This window comes from Bos grunniens, chromosome 3, assembly GCF_055505025.1.
Source record: "Bos grunniens cultivar Pamir isolate PY7600 chromosome 3, Bosgru_T2T1.0, whole genome shotgun sequence".
NCBI classification, from domain to species: Eukaryota; Metazoa; Chordata; class Mammalia; order Artiodactyla; family Bovidae; genus Bos; species Bos grunniens.
This window is the reverse complement of record NC_141167.1, coordinates 66,983,622-67,000,772: the sequence shown is the minus strand read 5'-3', so window position 1 is coordinate 67,000,772 and position 17,151 is coordinate 66,983,622. Positions and strand designations below refer to the sequence as shown.

The window sequence follows — 17,151 nt, the reverse complement described above, 5'->3', positions numbered from 1 at the left end:
CAAATGGGTTTAGCAATACCACCAAGAATAATCAGTAAACAACTTTTCTCAGGATAAGAGAAGAGTTTTACTTGAGCCAAATGAGGACTAGAGCCCAAAGATACAGATTAAAGAAGAACTTGAATTCTGTTCTGTTGCATGACAAAATGCAGGGTGCAGGAAACCCTTACTATAGGCAAAACCCACAAAATTACCTGTATTATTTGTCAAGAATTAAGATTGTAGCTGGAAAGAAATAAGAGTGCTTGTTAAAGAAGGATTGTTTGGGGTCTGAAACTATTGCATTTTTACAGTTGTACACTTTGAGTTCCTAAGTGTGCAGCTCCCAGTTACTAGCAGACACTCTTTTGAGAATGGATGGTGGCATCCTTGAATTTGATACAGTTCAGAAGATTCAAGTTCTCAGGGATGCAGAAACATGTCTGAAACCACATCTACAATGGCCACAAATCTCAATTTTTAATCCTGCCCTACAGTTATTTCATTGTGATTTTTATTTTTAAATTTATATTAGAGGTTAATTACTTTACAATACTGTATTGGTTTTGCCATACATCAACATGAATTTGCCACAGGTATATACATGTTCCCCATCCCGAAGCCTCCTGCCTCCTCCCTCTCTGTACCATCCCTCTGGGTCGTCCCAGTGCACCAGCCCCAAGCATCCAGTATCATGCATGGTACCTGGACTGGCGATTCGTTTCATATATGATATTATACATGTTTCAATGTCATTCTCTCAAATCATCCCACCCTCTCCCTCTCCCACAGAGTCCAAAAGACTGTTCTCTACATCTGTGTCTCTTTTGCTGTCTCGCTTACAGGGTTATAGTTACCATCTTTCTAAATTCCATATATATGCATTAGTATACTGTATTGGTATTTTTCTTTCTGGAAAGAAAAATTTTACATATTCACTCTGTATAATAGGCTCCAGTTTCATCCACCTCATTAGAACTGATTCAAATGTATTCTTTTTAATGGCTGAGTAATACTCCATTGTGTATATGTACCACAGCTTTCTTATCCATTCATCTGCTGATGGACATCTAGGTTGCTTCCATGTCCTGGCTATTATAAACAGTGCTGCGATGAACATTGGGATACACGTGTCTCTTTCAATTCTGGTTTCCTCAGTGTGTATGCCCAGCAGTGGGATTGCTGGGTTGTATGGCAGTTCTATTTCCAGTTTTTTAAGGAATCTCCACACTGTTCTCCATAGTGGCTGTACTAGTTTGCATTCCCACCAACAGTGTAACAGGGTTCCCTTTTCTCCACACCCTCTCCAGCATTTATTGCTTGTAGACTTTTGGATCTCAGCCATTCTGACTGGCATGAAATGGTACCTCATTGTGGTTTTGATTTGCATTTCTCTGCTAATGAGTAATGTTGAGCATCTTTTCATGTGTTTGTTAGCCATCTGTATGTCTTCTTTGGAGAAATGTCTGTTGGTTCTTTGGCCCATTTTTTAATTGAGTCGTTTATTTTTCTAGAATTGAGCTGCAGGTGCTGCTTGTATATTTTTGAGATTAGTTCTTTGTCAGTTGCTTCAGTTGCTGTTATTTTCTCCCATTCTGAAGGCTCTCTTTTCACCTTGCTTATAGTTTCCTTTGCTGTGCAGAAGCTTTTAAGTTTAATTAGGTCCCATTTGTTTATTTTTGCTTTTATTTCCAATATTCTGGGAGGTGGGTCATAGAGGATCCTGCTGTGATTTATGTCAGAGTGTTTTGCCTATCTTTTCCTTTAGGAGTTTTATAGTTTCTGGTCTTACATTTAGATCTTTAATCCATTTTGAGTTTATTTTTGTGTATGGTGTTAGAAAGTGTTCTAGTTTCATTCTTTTACAAGTGGTTGACCAGTTTTCCCAGCACCACTTGTTAAAGAGATTGTCTTTTCTCCATTGTATATTCTTGCCTCCTTTGTCAAAGATAAGGTGTCCATAGGTGTGTGGATTTATCTCTGGGCTTTCTATTTTGTTCCATTGATCTATATTTCTGTCTTGTGCCAGTACCATACTGTCTTGATGACTGTGGCTTTGTAGTAGATCCTGAAGTCAGGCAGGTTGATTTCTCCAGTTCCATTCTTCTTTCTCAAGATTGCTTTGGCTATTCAAGGTTTTCTGTATTTCCATACAAATTGTGAAATTATTTGTTCTAGCTCTGTGAAAAATACCATTGGTAGCTTGATAGGGATTGCATTGAATCTATAGATTGCTCTGGGTAGTATACTCATTTTCACTATATTGATTCTTCCGATCCATGAACATGGTATATTTCTCCATCTATTAGTGTCCTCTTTGATTTCTTTCACCAGTGTTTTATAGTTTTCTATATATAGGTCTTTAGTATCTTTAGGTAGATACATTCCTAAGTATTTTATTCTTTTCATTGCAATGGTGAATGGAATTGTTTCCTTAATTTCTCTATTTTTTCATTATTATAGTGTATAGGAATGCAAGGGGTTTCTGCATGTTAATTTTATATCCTGAAACTTTACTATATTCATTGACTAGCTCTAGTAATTTTCTGGTGGAATCTTTAGGGTTTTCTATGTAGAGTATCGTGTCACATGCAAACAGTGAGAGTTTTACTTCTTCTTTTCCAGTGTGGATTCCTTTTATTTCTTTTTCTGCTCTGATTGCTGTGGCCAAAACTTCCAAAACTACGTTGAATAGTAGTGGTGAGAGTGGGCACCTTTGTCTTGTTCCTGACTTTAGGGGAAATGCTTTCAATTTTTCACCATTGAGGATAATGTTTGCTGTGAGTTTGTCATATATAGCTTTTATTATGTTGAGGTATGTTCCTTCTATTCCTGCTTTCTGGAGAGTTTTTATCATAAATGGATGTTGACTTTTGTCAATGGCTTTATCTACATCTATTGAGATAATCATATGGCTTTTATTTTTCAATTTGTTAATGTGGTGTATTATATTGATTGATTTGCAGATAATAAAGAATCCTTGCATCCCTCGGATAAAGCCCACTTGGTCATGGTATATGATCTTTTTAATGTGTTGTTGGATTCTGATTGCTAGAATTTTGTTAAGGATTTTTTGCATCTATGTTTATCATTGATATTGGCCTGTAGTTTTCTTTTTTTGTGGCATCTTTGTCAGGTTTTGGTATTAGGGTGATGGTGACCTCGTAGAATGAGTTTGAAAGTTTACCTTCCTCTGCAATTTTCTGGAAGAGTTTGAGTAGGATAGGTGTTAGCTCTTCTCTAAATTTTTGGTAGAATTCAGCTGTGAAGCTGTCTGGACCTGGGCTTTTGTTTGCTGGAAGATTTCTGGTTACAGTTTCAATTTCCGTGCTTCTGATGGGTCTGTTAAGATTTTCTATTTCTTCCTGGTCGAGTTTTGGAAAGTTGTACTTTTCTAAGAATTTGTCCATTTCTTCCACGTTGTCCATTTTATTGGCATATAATTGCTGAAAGTAGTCTCTTATGATCCTTTGTATTTCTGTGTTGTCTGTTGTGATCTCTCCATTTTCATTTCTCATTTTATTGATTTGCTTTTTCTCCCTTTGTTTCTTGATGAGTCTGGCTAATGGTTTCTCAATTTTATTTATCCTTTCAAAGAACCAGCTTTTGGTTTTGTTGATTTTTGCTATGATCTCTTTTGTTTCTTTTGCATTTATTTCTGCCCGAATTTTTAAGATTTCTTTTCTTCTACTAACCCTGGGGTTCTTCATTTCTTCCTTTTCTAGTTGCTTTAGGTGTACAGTTAGGTTATTTATTTGACTTTTTGCTTGTTTCTTGAGGTATGCCTGTATTGCTATGAACTTTCCCTTTAACACTGCTTTTACAGTGTCCCACAGGTTTTGGGTTGTTGTGTTTTCATTTTCATTCATTTCTATGCATATTTTGATTTCTTCTCTGATTTGTTGATTATTCAGCAGTGTGTTTTTCAGCCTCCATATGTTGGAATTTTTAATAGTTTTTTTCTCCTGTAATTGAGATCTAACTGCATTGTGGTCAGAAAAGATGCTTGGAATGATTTTAGTGTTTTTGAATTTACCAAGGCTATTTTTATGGCCCAGGATGTGATCTATCCTGGAGAAGGTTCCGTGTGAGCTTGAGAAAATGTTGAAATTCATTGTTTGGGGATGGAATGTCCTATAGATATCGATTAGGTCTAACTGGTCTATTGTATCGTTTAAAGTTTGTGTTTCCTTGTTAATTTTCTGTTTAGTTGATCTATCCATAGGTGTGAGTGGGGTATTAAAGTCTCCCACTATTATTGTGTTATTGTTAATTTCCCCTTTCATACTTGTTAGCATTTGTCTTACATATTGCAGTGCTCCTATGTTGGGTCATATATAAATATATATATATTTATAATCATTATATCTTCTTCTTGGTTTCATCCCTAGGTCATTATGTAGTGTCCTTCTTTGTTTCTTTTCACAGCCTTTGTTTTAAAGTCTATTTTATCTGATATGAGTATTGCTACTCCTGCTTTCTTTTGGTCTCTATTTGCATGGAAAATCTTTTTCCAGCCCTTCACTTTCAGTCCCTATGTGTCCCCTGTTTTGGGGTGGGTCTCTTGTAGACAACATATATAGGGGTCTTGTTTTTGTATCCATTCGGCCAGTCTTTGTCTTTTGGTTTGGGCATTAAACCCATTTATGTTTAAGGTAATTATTGATAAGTATGATCCCGTTGCCATTTACTTTATTGTTTTGGATTCGAGTTTATACACCCTTTTTGTGTTTCCTGTCTAGAAGATATCCTTTAGCATTTGTTGGAGAGCTGGTTTGATGGTGCTGAATTCTCTCAGCTTTTGCTTGCCTGTAAAGCTTCTGATTTCTCCTTCATATTTGAATGAGATCCTTGCTGGATACAGTAATCTGGGCTGTAGGTTATTTTCTTTCATCACTTTAAGTATGTCTTGCAATTCCTTCCTGGCCTGAAGAGTTTCAGATTGAAAGATCAGCTGTTATCCTCATGGGAATCCCCTTGTGTGTTATTTGTTGTTTTTCCCTTGCTGCTTTTAATATTTGTTCTTTGTGTTTGATCTTTGTTAATTTGATTAATATGTGTCTTGGGGTGTTTTGCCTTGGGTTTATCTTGTTTGGGACTCTCTGGGTTTCCTGGACTTGGGTGATTATTTCCTTCCCCATTTTAGGGAAGTTTTCAATGATTATCTCCTCAAGTATTTTCTCATGGTCTTTCTTTTTGTCTTCTTCTTCTGGGACTCCTATGATTCAAATGTTGGGGCATTTAACACTGTCCTGGAGGTCCCTGAGATTGTCCTCATTTCTTTTAATTTGTTTTTCTTTTTTCCTCTCTGATTCATTTATTTCTACCATTCTATCTTCTACTTCACTAACCCTATCTTCTGCCTCTGTTATTCTACTATTTGTTGCGTCCAGAGTGTTTTTGATCTCATTTATTGCGTTATTCAGTATATAATGACTCTTTTTAAATTTCTTTTAGGTCCTTGTTAAACCTTTCTTGCATCTTCTCAATCTTTGTCTCCAGGCTATTTATCTGTGATTCCATTTTGATTTCAAGATTTTAGATCATTTTCACTACCATTATTCAGAATTCTTTATCAGGTAGATTCCCTATCTCTTCCTCTTTTGTTTGGTTTGGAGGGCAATTTATCCTGTTCCTTTACCTACTGGGTATTTTTCTGTCTCTTCATCTTGTTTATATTGCTGAGTTTGGGATGGCCTTTCTGTATTCTGGCAGTTTGTGGAGTTCTCTTTATTGTGGAGTTTCCTCACTGTGAGTGGGGTTGTACAGGTGGCTTGTCAAGGTTTCTTGGTTAGGGAAGCTTTTGTCAGTGTTCTGGTGGGTGGAGCTGGATTTCTTCTCTCGGGAGTGCAATTAAGTGTTTAGTAATGAATTATGAGATGTCAATGGGTTTGGAGTAACTTTGGGCAGCCTGTATATTGAAGCTCAGGGCTGCGTTCCTGTGTTGCTGGAGAATTTGCATAGTATGTCTTGCTCTGGAACTTATTGGCCCTTGGGTGGTGCTTGGTTTCAGTGTAGGTATGGAGGCATCTGATGAGCTCCTGTCGATTAAAGTTCCCTGGGTCCGGAGTTCTCTGGTGTAATCAGGGTTTGGACTTAAGCCTCCTACTTCTGGTTTTCATTCTTATTTTTACAGTAGTCTCAAGACTTCTCCTTCTATACTGCACCATTGATAAAACATCTAGGTTAATGATGAAAAGTTTCTCCACAGTGAGGGACACCCAGAGAGAGTCACAGAGTTACATGGAGAAGAGAAGAGGGAAGAGGGAGTTAGAGGTGACACGAATGAGATGAGGTATAATCAATAGGGGAGAGAGCAAGCTAGCCAGTAATCACTTTCTTATGTGCACTCCCCAACTGGACCACTCAGAGATGTTCATGGAGTTATACAGAGAAGAGAAGAGGGAGGAAGGAGACAGAGGTGGCCAGGAGGATAAAAGCAGGGAATGAAAAGGAGAGAGACAGATCCAGCCAGTAATCAGTTCCCTAAGTGTTCTTCACTGTCTAGAACACACAGAGATTCACAGAGTTGCGTAGAGAAGAGAGGGGATAGGGAGAAGACAGAGGCGACCTGGTGGAGAAAAAGGAGAGTCCAAAGAGGGAGAGAGCAGTCAAGCCAGTAGTCTTGCTCCCAAGTAAAAATGTGTACTGAAGATTGGGTTCTTAAAGGAACAAAATTGATAACAAATACCAAAAGGCAAAGACTAAAAATCTAGAGTAGAGCTTGGAATTTAAAAAGTACAATATTAAAGAAAAGAAGAAAAAAAAAAAAAAAAGAAAGAGAAAAAAGAAAAGAAAAAAAAGAAAACAAAGCCACAAAAATTATTAAAATATATATATATATGAAGTTTGCTTTTAAAAAACAGGGTTGTTTTTTTTTTTTGCAAAGTACTAGTAGGTTATAAAAGTGAAAATTAAAGGAGTAATAGAGGATGTAAAAATTGAAAAATAATTAAAAAGAAAAATAATAAAAGAATGATTGTAAAAATATATCTAGGACTTTCTCTGGTGGTATTGTGGGTATTGTGGGGTCAGCTCATTTTCGGATAGTTCCTTGGTCTGACTTGTATTTCTCAACATCTATAGGCCCCTTCCCATGTAGTTGGTACTAACTACAGGGTTTTAATCTATTGCACCTGTCACTTCCAAGGCGGTTCCCTCTGTTTTAGCTTCTTCTGTTTGCTGGTCTCTTCAGTGTCTGATTTCTGCCCTGACACAAAGGTGACGGTGGTGGACACTTTCTTTTAGGATCACTTGTCAGTCACACTGTGGGGAGGGAGGGACACTACAAACAAATAACACTGGCTTGTGCTCTCAGTGCCTCAGCCACACTGGGCCTGCCCCAACTCACAGCGCATGTGCCCTTCCTGTCCACATTGCTCAGGCTCTATGTTGCTCCTCCAGGAACCATCCAAGGCTGGCCCTGGGCTTCATGCACCTCCCAGGTCTAAGCCGCTCAGGTTCAGGCACTCGGGTTGTCCTCAGAGGTGCAGACTCAGTTGGGCCTGCATTTTGTGCCCTTCCCAGGTCCGAGTAGCTCAGGTAATGAGATGTTTGGTGAGCGCAATTGCTGCGACTTATTGCCTCCCCTGTCCCTGCCACTCAGTTTTCTGGGTGTACAACCAGCGCACCTTCTCAGTCAGATGTTGACTGTCCAGAACCCCAAGAAGTCTTAGTTAGCAAAGAAGCCTGCTTGCAGTTTGGTAGATAATGTCTCTCTGGGGCTGCGATTGCCCCCTTTCTGACTCTGGCTGCCTGTCACTGGAGGGGCATGGTCTGCAGCCGGCTATCTCTGTTCAGTCCTTTATTCTATGCGCAGGCCTGGTGGTGTCTTAGGTTAGGGCTGGCTTTGCGCATGGTAGCTATCCCACAGTCTGATTTGCTAGCCCAACTTAGTTCTCTCAGAGTGCCCTTGGGGCATTCAGGCCCTGTCCTTACTCTAAGCCATGCAGCCCAAGCCTCCCTGCCCAGCCCCCACTTGCTAGTGGTGGGTACAGGTGTCTGAGCTGCTTCTCCGCTGGGGGAGTTACCGTTGGGCTCATAATCTATGGGTTTTAATTATTATTTTTTTTCCTCCCTGTTATGTTGCCCTCTGTGCTTCCAAGGCTTGCCACAGACTTGGCAGTGAGAGTGTTTCCTGGTGTTTGGAAACTTCTCTCTTTTTAAGACTCCCTTCCCAGAATGGAGCTGCATCCCTACCTATTTGTCTCTATTTTTTGTCTTTTATATTTTTTCCTACCTCCTTTCAAAGACAATGGGCTGCTTTTCTGGGTGCCTGATGTCCTCTGCTGGCATTCAGAAGTTGTTTTGTGGATTTTACTCGGTGTTTAAATGTTCTTTTGATGAATTTGTGGGGGGGAGAAAGTGGTCTCCCCATCCTATTTCTCTGCCATCTTAGGACTGCCCCTTCCATTTTGATTTTTAAATGCATTCTTTTTTAATGGTTAGAGCAGATGTACATGTTTGATAGGCCACAAAACAGGTTATTGTATTTAGCATAAAGTTTAATTTAAATCATGTATAAGCCAGAGTGTCCTACCCATATGTAAATATATGAATATATTTTTCATCAGAACTCATATGGGCTCTGCGGAACCCCCCTTCATCTTCAAGCCAGCAATGGTGCATTGTATTCTGCTTTTGTTTCTAATCACTCCAATTACCTCTTCTGCCACCAACTAGAGAAGACTGCATGGAAAGGGCTTGTGTGATTATGTAATGCCCACTTGGGTAATCTCACTTTCTTAAAGTAGCCTGTGCCATAAGACATAATCTAAACACAGGATCAACATTCATCATGCTCATAGGTCCAGGGACTATGCAGTGTGAACACCAAGGGAGAGAATTCTTAGAGTTCATAATTCTACTTACCATTAGCACCATCACTGAAACCTTGTCTTTCTGTCTAACTTTGTCCATCCTACAAGTTACAAAAATCTCTTAGAGGAAAACCAGCCCAACTGTAATTTATAAGCACAAGTACAAAATTTCTGTTCCTATATTTTCACACAATCAAACCCTCAATGAAACAAGAATTCAGAAAAAGTTCAAAACTCTGTTCAGTGTATACTTCACTCACTATGTTAGGCAGTTGATTTGCTATGTGTATATTTTATTTAAAGCACCTAGTATGCATAAGAAAGCCTACTTCAAATCATATTGAACTTGCTATTTTTCATTGTTGATGGATTTATCACTATTAATCCTACTACTGTTAAAGGAACAATGAAATTCACATCTGCCAACCCACCATTTCACAGATGCTGACACAGAGACAAGAAAGTTAAGGGACTTCCTATAAGTCACACAGAGTTGGTCATACCTGGGACTAAAGCTAGTCTCCTGACTCTATATCTATTATTCTGTGTCTCATGTGTGCCGATGTTGTCCCATTGCTTCCTTCAAGAGGATCACAGTTGGATGTTTTCTTCTAACAGCTCCTTTCTATTGCATTTCTCCTTGTTTTTCCAACAGATCATGATCAAGAAAAAGAAAGATGATTTCTTGTTGCAAAATGAAGAAGCATCTGTCAGATATTGTCAGGCTGAGCTTAAAAAGCTTTCAGAGCCCTTAATGACGAGTATTTCAGAGGGAACTTTCTTTGTCCCTGGAGGACATCATTGCTACTTAGAAGCAAGGAACAAGTTTGAAGAGAACTATAAACTCATTCCCAGGAAAGGAGTTAAGGTGAGGAGTAAGGGGACTGGGAAAGAACAACAGATTTGAATCCAAGGGTTTTTGTTGGTTCTTTTGAAATTCTAAGACCATAGCACAACTTTTGTAGAGAAAGGAGAGCATGGCAATATCTTCACATTTTCAGCTTTTATATCTACAGCATGTTAGCTACTCTTCAACAAACCAGAAATATTTCTACCCAAAGACAGGACTTATTATCAAGGATCTAGATGAAAGAGACTATTCCTTTTATTCAAACAATGTACTAGGTTTTGCAAAACACCAATTCAAATAGATACCCGCATTCCAAAGTTCATAGCAGCATTATTTACAATAGCCAAGATATGGAAGCAACCTAAATATCCATCAACAGATGAATGGATAAAGAAGATGTGGAGTGTGCATATATATGAATGCTACTTACTCAGTTATTAAAAAAATAAAAGGATGAAATTTTGCCATGTGTGGCAACATGGATTGACTTATACTAAGAGAAATAACTTAAACAGGGAAGGACAAATACTGATGATATCACTTATACTTGACATCCAAAGCTACAGCAAACTAGTAAACATAACAAAGAAGAAGATTCACAGACATAGAGGACAAATTATTTGTTACTAATGTGGAGTGGGAGCAATACAGGAGGGAGGGTGTGAGGTACAAATGGTTGGGTGTAAGACAGGCTACAAAGATGTATTGCAAAGTATAGGGAATATAGCCAATATTTTGTAGTAACCTTAAATGCAGTGTAACCTTTAAAAATTGCATAAAAATAAAATAACAAAATTTTAAAAAGAAATTTCCCTCAAAAGGGCTTTCTGCAAAGAATAGGGAAAATTAAAGAAAAGCTGCTATTTTCAAGAAGCTTATGGTTTTACCTGAGAAGGACATGTAAATAGTCAATGGATATGGTGGGACAATGGTTATTATATACATTGATAGGGATGAGTGATAGTGATGGTGGTAGTGATGATGACGATGGCTGATGTATGTTAAGCACTCACTACATCAACTGTACCTTAGGTGATTTGGTTGGATTATCAATTTAGTCCTCAGAATAATATAAATTAGATACTGCTATCTTCTTTATTATAAAGTTGAGAAATATGACATGGAGAGGATGTACTAAGTTGCCCAAGATCACACAACTGTCAAGTAGTAGTGCTTACAGGGCAGCTGTTTTGTTCCTGGAAGCCATTCAGAACTCAGAATAAAGCTTAAGAATGCTTCCTGGAAGAGGAGGTAAAGGCCACAAGTTGGAGTGTCAGTAAATGGTATCCAATAAAGAAAGAGTAGATGAGCATTAGAAGAAAAACAATGTGCAGAGACTACAGCTGCAAGCAGTCGAGGATTGGTGTCTGTACAATTGCACAGAATTACAGGATCTTTAACCACTGTGGGGCCCCAAGAAGGATGAAGAACATATAGGGACACAGTCTGTAGGTTTACTGAACAATAATTTCCACAGCAAGACTCTAGTCTTTGCTGCCTGATGAGTCTTTGCTTCTTGTTGTTTTCTCAGGCAAACCAGGTCCTCCAAAGCTTCCTGCAGTCGCAGGCAGGAGTAGAGAAAGCCATCCTGAAGGCAGACCAGGCCCTCACTGATGGGGACAAGGCCATGGCAGGTACAGGGAGGACTGGGCTCTCAGAGGGGAAGGTGGTTCCTGTGCTGCCCTTTGGCAGGTGTGGGAGCAAACTCTTCCTGGAACCAGAGCTTCCTCTTCTTCTGTGGAACCTCTCTGCTACATGTGGAAATAACCAGGGGAGTTTGGGTTTTATGTACATCCAATCAGGTCTTCTACCTCATATGCTGAAGCAGGTTGTCTAATGTGGTAGCAGGAACAGTCAGACTCCTTCCCACCAATTTAATATCATTTTAGTCTTTGAGCTCAGGAAGGTTTAGCTCAGCATAACTGTTATTTATTTAAAACTCTTGTGAAACAGAGGAATGTACAAAGAGACAAGAAGCAGAGATGAAACAGGATCTGCTAACACAGGAACTGAATGATGAGAAGCAAAAAATGGAGGCCCAAGAGAGAAGCTGTAAGGAAAATGTAGCCCAGTTGAAAGAGAAGTTGATGATGGAAAGAGAAAACCTTCTAAGAGAGCAGGAAGCAGTGCTGGCACACAAGCTGAAGGTAAGTCTAGATGGGCATGGGCAGAGTCTGATAGGCAAAATGCTAGTTTCTCTATAATAAAGGGACAGAAATATGACCTATAGTCAGATCCCAGACAGAAATCCAAAGACATATGTTTAATGTAAATATCAAAGAGATGTGGATTGTGCTGAAGCCTCACCTCTGTAAGACTCACCTCTGTAAGACTCAGCACTTTCTGTACTGTTAGGGTCTGGAAGGGAAAATAACATGGTCCAGGCTCCTGAACTGCTGTTTGTGGTGATTACAGTGTCATATTTGCCCCAACATGAATAGGACTTCAGTGTTAGAGTCATTAGAATTTTTGGTACAACCATCAGAGACCTGGAATAGTTCCATCTGCTCTTGAAGGTATCAGATTGTGCCTGGTATGATATATGGGATGCTGAAAGCTCTAAAATTTGCTACATTTATTTCCAGATCTGCCTGATTCATTTTACACACCTAGAGTAAATATATTCTTTGTTCAAACCTGGAGTTTGATAGTCAGTGTCCTAAAGAGGGTCAGCAGATCTCATTATTTGTGACATGAGTGTGGCCATTTTATCTCAGGGGAACTGAGAAATATTCAGAATTCACCTACATTCCCTCCCAGAGTGCATTCTTAGGGCTGAAACACATCACTGGTATAGCTTTAAGGCCTGACTGAGGAACAGATCCTCCCTACCCAGGGAGATGGTGCAGAGCTTGGGTTGGCAGCCCACAGGCACAGACTGGCAGCAGATGTGGCCTATTAGCAACAAGGCTACACAGCAGGAGGTGAGTGGTGAGCAAGCAAGTGAGCAAAGCCTCATCTGTATTTACAGCCACTCCCCATCACTCACATTACCGCCTGAACTCTGTCTCCTGTCAGATCAGTGGCGGCATTAGATTCTCAGAGGAGCCTGAACCCTACCGTGAACTGTGCATGCAGGGGGTCTAGGTTGTGTGTTCCTTATGAGAATCTAATGCCTGATGATCTGAGCTGGAGCTGAGGCAGTGATGCAGGGGAGTGACTGCAAATTCAGATTACCATTAGCAGAGAGGTTTGACTGCACAAAGCCATCATAAATCAATTGCTGGCAGACTCATATCAAAACCCTATCAGTGAGTGGCAAGTGACAATTAATTAAGCTGCATCTAGTGGCAGGTTCTATACTGGCAAGAGTTGATGTACTTCAATTGTGCATCTGGTGGCAGGTTTCAAATAAGAATCCAACACTTATTTTAGGCCATATATTGCCCACTGATTATTTTATTTACCACTTCTGTCCCCACCTCTTTTCCACACTGCTCACTTGTCTCAATCACAGTTTTGGTGAGCTCACAAGCTAAGCCTAGCCAAAATAAGTTAAAAAAAAAATGTCACTGGACAGCTTCTTTGAAAAGGGGGAAAGACCCAGTGATGAGACCCCAGAAGACACTAAGACTGCCAACAAAATGAAAGTTGCATTTAAAAGAAATTACCAGAAGTCCTACTTAAATTACAGGTTCATTGCAATAGGTGGTTCAGATTCTCCAACCCACTCTGCATAAGATGTAGGGACCAGGTACACATTGAAGCCATGAAAGCTTCAAAACTGATTCCCCACATAGAAACCAAGCCCTCTGCATTGAAGGACAAGCTTTTGTAGTTTTTCAAAAGAAAAAAAATGTGAACAAGAAGAACAGAAGCAGTTATTGAAGGCTACCACTTCATCAAACGTGTCTGCACTGAAAGCATCATTCTTAGTGGCTAACCACACGCTAGAGCTAAGAAGAGCTGGTGAATAGTTGATCCTGCTAACTACCAAGGACATTTGTCAGGAACTTTCAGGAGAGGCTGCAGTTCAGAAGGTGGTACGTGTTCTTCTTTCGGCTAGCACTATAACTAGACGAAGTGATGAAATAGCAGAGGGCATTGAGGCATAATTGTTAGAGGTTAATGAGTCACGGTGGTATGCAATCCAGGTTGACAAGTCTATGAATGTTGACAACAAAGCAACAGTCTTGTTTTTGAGGAATCTATTTTTCAGAGGATGAGAGGATGTGCATGCGGATATGTTATGTGCAGTTTTGTTGCCAACCACCACCACAACCACAGAACTATTCAAGTCTTTGAATGATTACACATCAGGACACCTGAATTGGGCATCTGTGTTGGTATGTGCATGGATGGAGTGGCTGCCATGACTGAATGGCTTTCTCGATTCACTATTCAGGTCAAAGAGCTCACTTCTGAATGTGAGTCTACGCACTGTGTTATCCTTAGAGAAATGCTGGCTAGATGAAAAATGTCACCTGAATGTAACAACATTTTGCACGATGTGATTAAAATTGTCAACCACATTAAAATATCTGCCCTTAACTCATGTCTGTTTGCCTAGCTCTGTGAGGAAACAGATGTAGAGCACACACATCTCTTATACACAAAAGTGGGATAGCTTTCTAAACGTAGGTCCTGGGCCAGAGTTTTTGAGTTAAGAGAGCCACTCCAGAGATTCCTTTTAGAAAGACAGCACTGGCGGCACATTTCAGTGACACAGAATGGGTTGTGACCCAAACTTGCTTACTTGTGTGACATATTCAACAAAATCTGTCAACTTCATGGGAGAATGACAACTGTGTTCAAGTCAGCAGATAAAGTGGCTGCATTCAAAGGCAAACTGTAAGTATGCAGATGATGGGTGAACACTGGGATTTTTGGCATGTTTCAAACATTAGCAGAGATTTTGAAAAAGAATGAGCCAGGGCCTCTTTCTCCCAACCGGTGTGTGAACACCTATCTCGGCTTTCCAAACAGTTTGAACATCACTTCCCAAACACAAAAGACTCCTAAACCGGAAAGGAAAGAATCCGAAACGCATTTGTGAATAACCAAATGAATCAACTTTATCCATTGTAGAACAGGATGAATTTGCATGAAATCCCAAACGACAGTGGCCTTAAAAGTATGTTTGAGATAGCTTCAAATGTCAAATACTTTCCAGATTAATGGCAAAGTGAAATATCCTGAGGTTGCCACAAAAGCACTGAAAAGCCTGCTTCCATTTCATCATCCTGTCTTCACTAAGCAGGGTTTTTTGCAGTAACAGCAACTGAAATTATATTGCCTAGTAGACTGGATATAAGCAACACATTTCAGACATCACTGTCTCCCATCCCCTCAGATGCAACCATCTGGTTGCAGGAAAACAAACTCGGGGCTCCCTCTGATTCTGCTTTATAGTGAGTTGTGTAATTATTCCATTATATATCATGATGTAATAATAATAGGAATAAGGTGCACATAGATACAATATGCTTGAATCATCCTGAAACCATTCCCCCCTACTCTGGTCTGTAGAAAAATTGTCTTCCATGAAATTGGTTCCTGGTGCCTAAAAGGTTGGGGTCACTGATTTAGGTAAATCCTGGGAAGCTGTAAACTCTAAATATTCTCTCTACCCACCCACATCCAAACATTTAGAAATATTGGACAAACTCATCAAAAAGCATCTAAGGCCATATAGAAATAGACACAGGTGCTGAGCTCCTGTAGTTATTAGATATAAAACTCTGATGTTTTGATATTTTCAACAGGGCACTGTCTTCTTTTTACAGATGCAAAAAGAAATGCTTACTGAAGGATTTGAAAGGAAAGCCAGTGAATTACATATTGAGATACTTCAACTACAAAAGGAAATCAAAAGAACTAAAAATGAAAGGCACTTTGAAATTTTAAAAATTCTGACAGCATTTGGCCTTATGTTAGCATTCTCACTATTCAAATTTTTTATGCGTGTATAGATATGATGGATCTCAGGTGAGTTGTTAAATGAGCTGACAACTCCTGTTAAGTACATGAAAAAAAACTTCATGTAAGGGTGGCTCATCTTTGAAGTATATGTCACAGTAGTTTCAGTCAAGAAAAGTTTAAAAATAAGAAATTATTACCAAAGAATCAGGGCCTGATATCTAAATATCTAAATAATTTTGATTGACTTGGTTGATTTAAAGAAATGGAAAATGAGTTAAAAGATAATGATTGATTCATAGCAAAGTTTTCAGCAAAGCATAAAGAGAAGGGACAGTCACCTATGATATAGATATGGAGAGAGTTTCTTTAGACTCGATCTAACAACCCCACATAAATCAGCAAGGAAAGGGCAACAACCACATTTTTTAAATGGGTAAACATATAAGAAGATAATTAAAATGTTTACCTTTGCTGATTATAAAAGGTATGCAAAGTATAATTAGGAGATAACTGTGTCACCTCTCAGTGGGCCAAGAAGTATAGTTTTGACAGGACACTGGCCTGGCAAGGGTTACAGGAAATTGGCAGCCTGATATTTGCTAGGAGGAGTGCAGATTGATACAGATGTATACCAAAATTTAAATGCAAACACTGCTGATCCAGCAAGTTCTCACTTAAGGACTTATCTTAAACATTTATGTACCCAAGCTGAATATGGAATGAATGGTGGTACATTCATTGAAGGATTGTTATAATTCCAAAAGACTGGAAACATCTTTAAAGTCCCCCTATCACATACTAGTGAGGTAAATGCTGAGACACAATTACACAGGAATGCTCTATATCACTAAAGTAAAAAGGAAGCTGTATTTGTGGTAATGTGAGAAAATCTCCAAGATGTATCATAAATAAATAAATAAATAAAGATGCAGAAAGTGTGTAAATTGCATTACTGATTTAAAACATAATCAATATATGAATATATTATCTTCTATCTCTGGAAACATGAAAGAAACTGGTATCCATGAGCAAAATAGGAATGGACCTGCATATTTGAGACAAAAAATACCTGACATATTCTTCTGTGGGCTTTATATTTTGTATGATTTATCACCTATTCACACATAAATAGAATTATTAACATTAAATAAGAAATAATAATACATGGGATGGAATAGTTCTTATGACAAGATGCAAGTGTTGAATACTGTGAGAAATAAAAAGTCAACTCCGCAGGAGGAATCTACTTATTAGAGCAGGAAGCAGAAAGCACCAGATGTGTATCATACTGTTGCTGTCATTAAGGCTTTGAACTTCTAGTCCCTAAGTGATTTTTAGGTGTAAAGTCTGCTGGAATGTTATGACCTCCAAATTCCTGCTACACCTTATGAAGACAGTGTGTTCAAAGAAGAGGTTTTCTTCAATTTCAACACAACATTTAAGAATTCTTCTCAGCTGTCTAATGCTAGACCTTGTGCTTAAAATGAACTGGGCATGGTGTCCCTTCTCTGCGCCCCCATTGTACCATGTTTCACTCAGAGCACAGGATTTTTATATAATTTTGACATTGAAATGACTTGTTTACATTTTATCTCCTCTACCACCTCATGCAGAGAAGGTAATGGCACCCCACTCCAGCAC

The 17,151-nt window shown here is 39.0% G+C and overlaps 1 protein-coding gene across 10 annotated transcripts in view; it reads left to right on the top strand.

The window, feature by feature from the left end:
• LOC147375761 (guanylate-binding protein 2-like) overlaps nt 1–16,448 on the top strand; it is a 167,821-nt gene extending 151,373 nt beyond the window's left edge. For 6 of the 10 annotated variants that reach the window (XM_086391001.1, XM_086390999.1, XM_086390996.1 and 3 more), the window contains 4 exons: nt 9,454–9,666; nt 11,180–11,282; nt 11,602–11,795; nt 15,375–16,448. In XM_086391001.1, the coding sequence (XP_086247127.1) occupies nt 9,454–9,666; nt 11,180–11,282; nt 11,602–11,795; nt 15,375–15,560 (696 nt within the window). In that variant the 3' untranslated portion in view covers nt 15,561–16,448. Of the gene's footprint in view, nt 1–9,453; nt 9,667–11,179; nt 11,283–11,601; nt 11,796–13,282; nt 14,140–15,374 lie in introns of those variants that run through there. The other 4 variants (XR_015160418.1, XM_086391004.1, XM_086391003.1 and 1 more) reach the window with 4 other exon arrangements.
• Nucleotides 16,449–17,151: the final 703 nt, after the last annotated feature.